We start from the raw sequence: 10,456 nt of genomic DNA on the forward strand, positions 1-10,456 counted from the left end.
TTTCGGTTTTCTGTCCATGTCCATGCTAACACGCTGGACCGGTATAGGTGCTTCCCTTGGCTGCGTCTCTAGATCCACAGATACCGGAGACGTATGCATTTTAAATCCAGTCTGATACATCACTCGAAATAAGGACCGGTTCCCACATGGCTGTGTATGTACGTTATGACGTCATACCCGCTGGTCCCCACATGACTGCACCATACGGATCCGTTCAGAACGTGCCAAGCGCTTCAAGATTATTGCAATCGCAATCTACTTGCCTCCCTGATTTCAGCTATACCATCTCCATCTCGATCCAACCATTTTAAAGGGGTGTCGGGTCGGTCCCCGCTCCGCCGCATTTCAACAAGGTCCCGACTATGCCCCGGAGACCCGTATGTGTGTGTGTGTGTGTGTGTGTGTGTGTGTGTGTGTGTGTGTGTGCGTGTGTGTGTGTGTGTGTGTGTGTGTGTGTGTGTGCACTTGTAAGCCGTCACCTTTGGGGACATTTTCAGATAACACTTCTGCAGTTCGAGGACACCCCCCTCACATTCGAGGACATTTCGGTGTCCTCGTAATTTTTAGTATCCTACAAAGCATCTTTTGGCTCTCGAAGGCTTTCTCACGAATTCTTAGAGTGTCCCTATTTTTCACGATAATTATGACGTGTGTGAAAATGATGTGTGAAGTGTTTAACTGCGCGTACTTTGTCCTTCGTGTGAGAAATAGTGGTGGTCGAGGTTTCACCGTAAAAGAACTCATGATATAAGAAGGAATTATGTCCTTAATTTAAGTATGTGCCATGTTAGGTGAAGTTATAAAAAAGAGACATGATAATATTCTTCAAAATATGTTTAAATTGAATAGCACATAATTAAAGAGAGTATGATAATAATCACCACGCGTCCTCACTAGCGCGCGTTCTACAAAAGCTGCGCATTGCATACATTGCTTCCATGCATACTCAAATTGTTGTATGTGCTGGTGTATCTCTTGGTGTGACTGACTACCCGAAGTTAAGTGGAAAATATCATTTCATTAATTTTAATTTTAAACTTTTTTTAATCAGATTCAAAACCTGAATCCTTTGTTAGATAGGCAGGGAAGAAGCGGTTTCGATACTCTTGCGCGTTGATTTTGTGTTTTATACTATGACGCATTTGGTACATTATGCTGATTGGTCAGTTTACTAAGATGCCTTTAGCTTCGCCGAAGTTCATTGGTTGAACTCTCGCGTGCTTGCTACCGCGTTTCCATAAGAAGTGTATTCGATTTTAGTCAGGGATTGAACTTTTCCGGTGGTTTTCGCGCGGATTTTCGTCACCTTTGTTGAGACTGTGGTCCGATTCGGAAGTGCAACATTAGGTACATATTTTTATATTTGAATTATGATGGCAAAGCCTTTTCAGATTTAATCCAGGCTTATTCAGGCAGATAGGTCAATGCGGTATAGGGCGCTGGGAGTGTATACTCTTAAAGTTTATTGAAAGTGTACCAAATAATGCCTTCCAGCCTCCAGGGATCTCCCAATCCCTAGTGGTGTTCTTTGGATATTTTGCCTTTTGAAGATAAGTATCATTGTCTGTCTCTTCTAAAATCTTGATAATAATCCAGTTCAAGTTTGAATCAGCTTCGGTGCATCAAATGCAATTGACGCCCTCTCATTCTTTCTCAATTCTGTTTCATAAACAAATTCAGCGCATAGAGTAGAACTTGTCAAAGCCCTGAAACTTGTGATATCTCCCAAGATTCACATAATACCAAAAGTGTTTTACGAAACTTTCCGCTTCTGACGTACCTATAAAGTGTTTTTTTGGGCTGTTTTTGTTCTAAAACCTTGGTTATTTCCCAATTCTAACTTCTGATTTAGCCTCAGTGTCTCCAATGCTATTTGCCAGTAACAAAAATAACTGAGTTGTAGTTATTGTAGGGAAAATGCACATACAAGCCATGGTATTAGTGGCTTTGTGTGCACCTGACCAAGTGCTGTTTTTGATGCGCGATTGACGCCCTCTCATTCTTTCTCAATTGTGTCTTCAGAAACTCATTCAACACGTTGATTAGAACATGTTCGAGCCCTCAAACTTAAGCCAGCTCCCAAGATTCACACAATACCCAAAGTGCTCTACGAAACTTTCCGCTTTCGACTTAGGTGATTTTGGTCTTTCTTCTCTACAACTTTGCTTACTTTCTAATTCTGTCTACTGAATTAGCCTCAGTGTCTCCAATGCTATTTGCCAGTACCAAAAATAACTGGGTTGTTGTTATTTTAGGGGAAATGCACATAGGTACAAGTCATAGTATCAGTGGCTTTGTATGCACCTGACCAAGTACAGTTTTTGGTGCGCGATTGACGCCCTCTCATTCTTTCTCAATTGTGTCTTCAGAAACTCATTCAGCACGTTGATTAGAACATGTTAGAGCCCTCAAACTTAAGCCAGCTCCCAAGATTCACCCAATACCAAAAGTGCTCTACGGAACTTTCCGCTTTCGACTTAGGTGTTTTTGGTCTTTCTTTTCCACAACTTTGCTTACTTTATAATTCTGTCTACTGAATTAGCCTCAGTGTCTCCAATGCTATTTGCCAGTACCAAAAATAACTGGGTTGTTGTTATTTTAGGGGAAATGCACATACAAGCCATGGTATTAGTGGCTTTGTGTGCACCTGACCAAGTGCTGTTTTTGATGCGCGATTGACGCCCTCTCATTCTTTCTCAATTGTGTCTTCAGAAACTCATTCAGCACATTGATTAGAACATGTTAGAGCCCTCAAACTTAAGCCAGCTCCCAAGATTCACCCAATACCAAAAGTGCTCTACGGAACTTTCCGCTTTCGACTTAGGTGTTTTTGGTCTTTCTTTTCTACAACTTTGCTTACTTTATAATTCTGTCTACTGAATTAGCCTCAGTGTCTCCAATGCTTTTGCCATTACCAAAAATAACAGTTGTAGTTATTTAGGGGAAATGCACATACAAGCCATGGTATTAGTGGCTTTGTGTGCACCTGACCAAGTGCTGTTTTTGATGCGCGATGGACGCCCTCTCATTCTTTCTCAATTGTGTCTTCAGAAACTCATTCAGCACGTTGATTAGAACATGTTAGAGCCCTCAAACTTAAGCCAGCTCCCAAGATTCACCCAATACCAAAAGTGCTCTACGGAACTTTCCGCTTTCGACTTAGGTGTTTTTCGTCTTTCTTTTCCACAACTTTGCTTACTTTATAATTCTGTCTACTGAATTAGCCTCAGTGTCTCTAATGCTATTTGCCAGTACCAAAAATAACTGGGTTGTTGTTATTTTAGGGGAAATGCACATACAGCCATGGTATTAGTGGCTTTGTGTGCACCTGACCAAGTGCTGTTTTTGATGCGCGATTGACGCCCTCTCATTCTTTCTCAATTGTGTCTTCAGAAACTCATTCAGCACGTTGATTAGAACATGTTAGAGCCCTCAAACTTAAGCCAGCTCCCAAGATTCACCCAATACCAAAAGTGCTCTACGGAACTTTCCGTTTTCAACCTAGGTTTTTTTGTCTTTCTTTTCTACAACTTTGCTTACTTTATAATTCTGTCTACTGAATTAGCCTCAGTGTTTCCAATGCTTTTGCCAGTACCAAAAATAACAGTTGTAGTTATTTAGGGGAAATGCACATACAAGCCATGGTATTAGTGGCTTTGTGTGCACCTGACCAAGTATCGTTTTTGGTGCGCGATTGACACCCTCTCATTCTTTCTCAATTATGTCTTCAGAAATGCATTCATCACGTTGATTAGAACATGTCAGACCCTCAAACTTAACCCTCGCCCTGGCAGGGGGGGCGATGCGACCCCCCCTAAGGTTTTTCAAAGATGGCGTAAAAAGGGCGGCGCGCAGCGCCGCCAAATTTGGCACAGCCTTTGGGACAACCTTTTTACATATGACCTGAAAATTTCAGGTCCGGGTGACCTTGGGTCAGGTCACCAGGTCAGAAAAACCGGTACAAGGTCATGGTCAAATTTCAATTTTCTTTATGCACCTGTCCGGCGGCGGTCAGGAGCCGGCCGTCCGGCAGCCAGCGGAGCCGCAGCAGGCAGCGGCCGGCCACCGGCACAGCGGCCAGTAGCCGCAGAGACGGACTCGGCGCGCCGGCGTCAAACCCGAACAGCCTGATCAGTCCGTCCGAGCCGGCGGCCGCCACCACCACCGCGCCGCCGCCGCCGCCGGGGCCGGTGCGCGCCGCCAGCTCCATGTAGCGCGTCTCGGACGTCTGCGGGTCCGCCGGGCCGGCGGCGGCTCGGCTCGGGCCGCACGCGGTGGCCGTCCAGCTCCACGCCCGCCGCGCCGCCCTCGGTCAGCCGCCAGAGCAGCAGCTGGCCGCGCCCGCCGGCCGACGCCAGGTGACCGGGCCCGGCGGTGCAAACGGCGCACGCTGTGATCGGGTGTCCGCGCAGGGTGGTGAACGGTCGGAGAGCGGGCGCTCCGGGCCGCGAGCAGGGCCCGGCCGATAGCAGCCGCACCGTACCGTCCTCGCCAGCCAGCCCCAGCAGCGCGCCGCCGTCCGGAGCCGAGCCGAGCCGCGCCGCCGCCGCACCGCACGCCGGCCATGGCCACGGTGGTGCGCAGGTGGTCGAGGCGCACTGTCACGTGGCGCACGGTGCCGCCGGCCACCCACGAGAGCCAGGCGCGGTGCTCCGACACGGAGAGCGCCCAGGGCCGGTGGCCGCCGCCGCAGTCGACCCGCCACACCTCGCGCTCCGCCGCCGCCGCCCACACCACCAGGTGGTTGGCGTGGAAGCCGACCAGGGCGAGCTATCCGTGTACACGGGTCGTAGCGGCCACCCACTGCCAGGGCAGGCGCAGGCATGCCGTCTGCTCCAGCCGGCCGGCGGCCGTGAGCCGCAGGCGGCGCGCCGTGCCGTCCCGGGCCGTCACCAGCAGCCGGCCGCCGGCTCCGGCGCCGTCACCGGCTCCGACCCCGGCTCCGTCACCCGCTCCGGCTCCGGCAGTGATGGAGGTGGCGCCGTAGCGTCTGAACCGGCTCCAGCCGGTCGGCTGTGAAGAGTTGCAGCGAGCCGTCGCGGTCGGCGGCCACCAGGCGGCCCGCCGGCTCGGTGAGCGCGGCCGCCGTCAGCCAGCGCTGTCCGCTCGGCGGCAGCAGGTGGCGCCGCTCCTCCGCCAGACAGTCGCCGACGTTTGTGAGAAGGCGCAGCCGGCCGTCGCCGTCTCCCACCAGGAGCCGGCCGCCGTCCAGCCAGTGCAGGCTGTGGATCCTGTCGGCCAGGACTTGGCGCTCAGCTGCCTTCACCAGGGTGTCGCCGTCGGGTCTGAGGGTGACGAGGTGGCCGTGCCTGCCGGCCAGCGCCGCCCAGCCGTGCGCGCACGGCGCCGTCGCCGCCGCCGGCGGCCAGCCGGCCCGTCTCGGCGTGACCGGCGGCGGCGCGCACACTGGCGCCACCGTGCGCGCGCCAGCGCCGCTCGAGCAGGCCGGCAATTTGTGCTATGTATGCAATTTGTGCTATGCCACAAATTGCATACAGATCTCTAGGCCCATTTCTTCTCTATCGAGCAGTGTTGACTGCATGTCGTTGCGACGTTTTGTTGCCGAGTTATTGGCCTTGAAGCCGGCTGGCGCCCGTCCAATCGGCCAATTTCACCCGATTCTCGCCGCCACTCATGTTGAGGCCTGGGGCCAGGACATGCCCCCACTTCAGCGCGTGCAGACACAAAACGGCTCGACCAATCACTGTGAAAAGTTGACACGATGGTGGCCACAGATGATGGGAGATTCTCGTGTTAAAATTTCAGCTCTGCAGGTGCCACCGTTGTCGAGATATTGAGCGATTTATTTTGTGACACCACGTACAGACTTCACGTAATTAATTATATTGATTGATTTTTTTATCAGGTCGCCTTTCGGCCTTTACACCTTGCAAAATTGTGGACTAACTACGCAGCCTTGCAAGCTCGGTTCTGTTGTTCTGATTCTGGTGTAGGTACAGTCCACAGCAAAAGTAATGTAGGGTTTCAGTCATGGGTATGTTCTGCTTCTGAAGCTTAGGAACGATTAGCCAGACTACAATGAAACTTTGAATGTAGCTTATATGGATCGTCACCCTTGCAGCTGCAACTTTAGCTATTGACATCTTCTTTTCGATCACTCCGCATTAAACAATCGCCAGTCAAAGCCAACCGTTGAGATTGGTAAAACCCTACATTACTTTAGCGGTGGGCTGTACCTACAGAGTCCAGCATATACAACTAGAGCGTATGGATTGTCTCACCATCTGATTTCTCATCCTACCCTTACCCTTCCTACCCTTCTCTTCCTTAAGCACTAAAAGACAAGTTCAGGATGATGTCTAGAAGATGGTTTCACCCCGATATCACCGGCTTTGAGGCAGAGAAGATGCTGAAAACTCGCGGTTTCAACGGCAGTTTCCTTGCAAGACCGAGCAAATCGAATCCAGGAGACTTCACGCTTTCAGTCAGACGGAACGACGAGGTCGCACACATCAAAATACAAAACGCTGGCGACTTTTACGACCTGTATGGGGGCGAGAAGTTTGCCACGCTCACCGAGCTCATCCAGTTCTACATGGAGAAACAGGGACAGTTGAAGGAGAAGAATGGAGAGGTGATCGAGCTCCGGCATCCGCTAAACTGCGCCGACCCCACCACAGAAAGATGGTTCCACGGCCACTTACCAGGGCGAGAGGCAGAGAAGCTGATGATCGAGAAGGGCAAGAACGGCAGCTTCCTCGTGAGGGAATCGCTCAGCAAACCGGGCGACTACGTGCTGTCAGTGCGGACAGATGACCGAATCACCCATGTCATGATACGGTGCCAGGACGGCAAGTATGACGTAGGCGGGGGTACAAGATTCGACACTCTAGCCGAGCTGGTGGACCACTACAAGAAGAACCTGATGGTTGAGACCACCGGCACCGTGGTCCACCTGAAGATGCCCTTCAACGCGACCCGTATCAACGCCAGCGGCATCGACAATCGCGTCAAGGAACTGCAGAAGGAGCACGGCGCCGGCTTCTGGGAGGAGTACGAGTCACTTCAACAGCAGGAGTGTAAGCACCTCTACAGCAGAAAGGAGGGCCAACGTGCCGAGAGCAGAAACAAGAACCGCTACAAGAACATCCTGCCGTTCGATCACACCCGGGTGATTCTGCGGGACCGCGAGGCGCTCGGGCCCGGAGCGGACTACATCAACGCCAACTACATCACGCCGGAGGAGGACTCGCTAGCGGGCGAGGCCCCCAGTAAGACGTACATCGCCACCCAGGGCTGCCTCCCGACCACGATCGCCGACCTCTGGTGGATGGTCTGGCAGGAGAACTCGCGTGTCATCGTCATGACCACCAAGGAGGTCGAACGCAGCAGGGGTAAATGCGCGCGCTACTGGCCGGAGGTGGACAATGAGGCCACCTATGGCAGCATGACGGTGTCAAACATCTCGGAATCGACCACCGTCGACTACACTCTGCGGGCTTTCAACGTCAAAAAGAAGGGCTGCAGCGAAGAACGGAAAATCTACCACTATCACTTCCGGGCGTGGCCGGACCACGGCGTACCTACCGACCCTGGATGCGTTCTCAACTTTCTCCACGACGTAAACTCGCAGCAGGAGAGTATCGCAGGCGCCGGCCCGATCGTCGTGCACTGCTCGACCGGCATCGGACGGACCGGCACATTCATCGTCATCGATATGATCCTCAGCCAGATCGACAGGCAGGGTCTGGACACGGAGATAGACATCCAACGTACGATCCAGCAGGTTCGCTCGCAGCGCTCCAGTATGGTACAGACAGAGGCGCAGTACAAGTTCGTCTATCTGGCCGTTCAATACTATATCGAAACGATCCAGCTCAAACTGCAGGCCGAGCATGTGAGTCAGAAGATGGGCCGTGAGTACAACAACATCCGCTACTCGACGGAGGCGGCCGGCGCTCCCGGCTCGGAAACCAAGGACGGCCGGAGGTGGGGACGCGGTCAGGGCGCCTGCTCGGCCGGCTGCAGACCAGGCCAGCTGTGTGTGCTCCACCTCCTCGCTCAGCCGGTGGGCGAGCAGCAACGAGACGGGCGCGCCACGCCGCAAGGGCGTCACCTTCTCCGACACACTGTCCACGGACACCGGCCCGGCCGGAGTGGCAGGGACAGCAGGAGCGGAAACAACAGCTCCAGCAGCGGCAGGAGCGGCTGGTTCGGACTCCTCAGATACTACCTCTGCCTCGGAGGCGGCTCGGAGGCGCGTGGCGGCGCGCCGGCTCCCGGCCGCTGCCGCCACGGACGAGCTGACGCGTGAGCTGCTGGCGCGCGGGCAGCAGATGTCATTGTATTTTACTTTCCCTGACATTTCCGAGACATTGTATTTTACTTTCCCGGAGTTTGTATCTTTCCTTTTCATCATTTCCAAACATTATGTCCGTTTTGGGCGGTGCACTCTAATCTGGTGCATCGCCGCGCAGGCTGCTGCGGTTGGGAACTGTACGTGCGTTCGGTGCCGGTGACAGGCACGTTGTATATATTCAGTATGTCCACACCAGTGACATGTGGCGGATCGCGCTGGACAACATTCGCTGGTCAGTCGCCGGCCATTGTATGCCATACTATACCAAGCTTTGTTGCACCATTTCTGCACATGTTTCAGAGCTATGAAGCGTAAAAGGTTTTTTTTTTACGCGCCCGCGAAAGCGGATCGCCAGACACCAGACGTTCCAGGTAAGCGTTTCTCAATAAGATTTTTTACTGTTTTTTTTTTTACCGTGCTTGCTGTTCCTAGTTGGTTGTTAAAACATCATCTAAAAGTCACTCCAGCTTTTGCATCATCTTCCTACTGGTAGTGTGTGTTCAGCGGCGTCGCCATGGATTTTCGGCGGGGGATGGATGGGTTGGCATGGGTGGTCGGGTCAGTCAAAATAACACATACCAAAAATTGAAAAGTTGCCGGATTTCGGTCACTATTTTTTAGCGTACCTACCTACAACAAAACAAAGTTTGTAATATTATATTTCATTTTTTTATTTCATATTCGGTTCCCAAAAGTAGGGGTCAACCCGCGTTTTTCAGAAGCGCGGGGCCACGACCCCGGCGACCCCCCGTTGGCGTCGCGCCTGTTTGGGGTGAGAGTTTGAACACCCCTTCTATCTCGGCTTCTATTAGTCATTTACCGGGGTTACATGAGCAAGTAAATGCGTATCAGGAACGGATTTTCCTATTCGCTCACCATTGTAGTCCGTTTGTAATGCGTATTAACTCTGCTCATGTAACCCCGAGCATAGAGAACAACACAAACAAGCTTTCGGACGACGTCGCCGCGGATTTTCGACTGTGATTTTCGATTTTCGAGTGCCGGATTGGACTGTCAGTCAGAATTCCCCTACCAAAAACTGAAAAAAATCCCTGGATTTCGGCCACTCTTTTTAGCGGCCAGCAAAATAAGATTGAAAATATTTGATTTAATGTTATTTCGATTTCGGCACCCAAAAGTGAGGGGTCAACCCCCGTGGTTTTAAGAGATGTGGGGGATTTATGATCTCAGGGACCCCCAGTGGCGACGCCCCTGCTTGCGGAAGCTCATCAAAAATAATTATCTTACAATCTGTGTATCTTGCCGTTGTTCGGCTCGGGTCAAAATTGTAGCATTCGCTATCAAACGTAAGCAGTACCTAAGTTTTTGAAAAAGTTTTTGTTGAATATCGCGATTTGCTGTACACATTGATAGAAAAGCGGAACAAGCTATATAGAGAGGAAAACAATTGATTATTGTTTTGTTTCCTTTTCAGGAGTTTTATATCGTTGAAAATATCCTAGCATATGACAGGGGACGAAGACAGTACCTCATCAAATGGCAAGGCTACACGTAAGTTGTAAAACTAATCAAAGAAGCATCCTTATTTTTTCGTAGTTTTCTGTTTGCATGTTTCGCCGTTTGAAGCTGATCGTCTTCTCCAACCAGCTGTTAGCAGCCTTGCTTTTTCAGTAGGTACTTACTTCACGAAATGGCTTTTATTTTATGCACGTTACTATGTGTTAGAGTGTGCATATCTGTTATAAAGTTTCAATTACTTGCTTTCACGATCCAGTCAAGAACATCAATCACATCACCAAAACACCGTGTAAAGCAATTCACACCGTCACGGTTACCTGACTCACACAATAATTAACAGACAGGGATATATATGGTTGAACTGAGGTCCCCAACTTCCCGTGATGACATTGGCCTCGGCCGGCCCTCTGATATCGAATATTGAGGACACGAGACCCTCAGAACCCCCTAGACAAGAGATTCAGACGCGATTTCTAATCATTGATGTCGGCGAGAGTGCGCACTGCGCAGCCGGGCACTCTCAACCACTTCCATTCACAGATACAACCACCATTTGCCCCCAAGCGTACTTCATTGACACTAAATGTTTAAGGCTATTACAACTAGAGATAGTTCTGATAAGATATAATCTCGGCTGCGTACTCTATATTCTCGGTT

At 51.1% G+C, this 10,456-nt stretch overlaps 1 protein-coding gene across 2 annotated transcripts; it reads left to right on the forward strand.

Annotated features, from left to right (window-relative positions):
• Positions 1 to 1,197: 1,197 nt before the first annotated feature.
• LOC122390815 (tyrosine-protein phosphatase non-receptor type 11-like) lies at positions 1,198 to 9,818 on the forward strand. Of its 2 annotated transcripts, XR_006258226.1 has the most exons (3): positions 1,198 to 1,347; positions 8,621 to 8,691; positions 9,756 to 9,818. XR_006258226.1 is itself a non-coding variant. In XM_043384147.1 (2 exons), the coding sequence occupies exon 2, from the start codon at positions 6,314 to 6,316 to the stop codon at positions 8,273 to 8,275; it is 1,962 nt and encodes a 653-aa protein (XP_043240082.1). In that variant the 5' UTR covers positions 1,286 to 1,347; positions 6,294 to 6,313; the 3' UTR covers positions 8,276 to 8,632. The 2 variants fall into 2 exon arrangements, 1 of the variants encoding a protein (XP_043240082.1); XM_043384147.1 differs by lacking the exon at positions 9,756 to 9,818 and having other exon boundaries at positions 1,286 to 1,347; positions 6,294 to 8,632.
• Positions 9,819 to 10,456: the final 638 nt, after the last annotated feature.

The sequence above is a fragment of the Amphibalanus amphitrite genome, unplaced genomic scaffold (assembly GCF_019059575.1).
Source record: "Amphibalanus amphitrite isolate SeventyFive unplaced genomic scaffold, NRLGWU_Aamphi_draft 000410F_arrow, whole genome shotgun sequence".
NCBI lineage: Eukaryota > Metazoa > Arthropoda > Thecostraca > Balanomorpha > Balanidae > Amphibalanus > Amphibalanus amphitrite.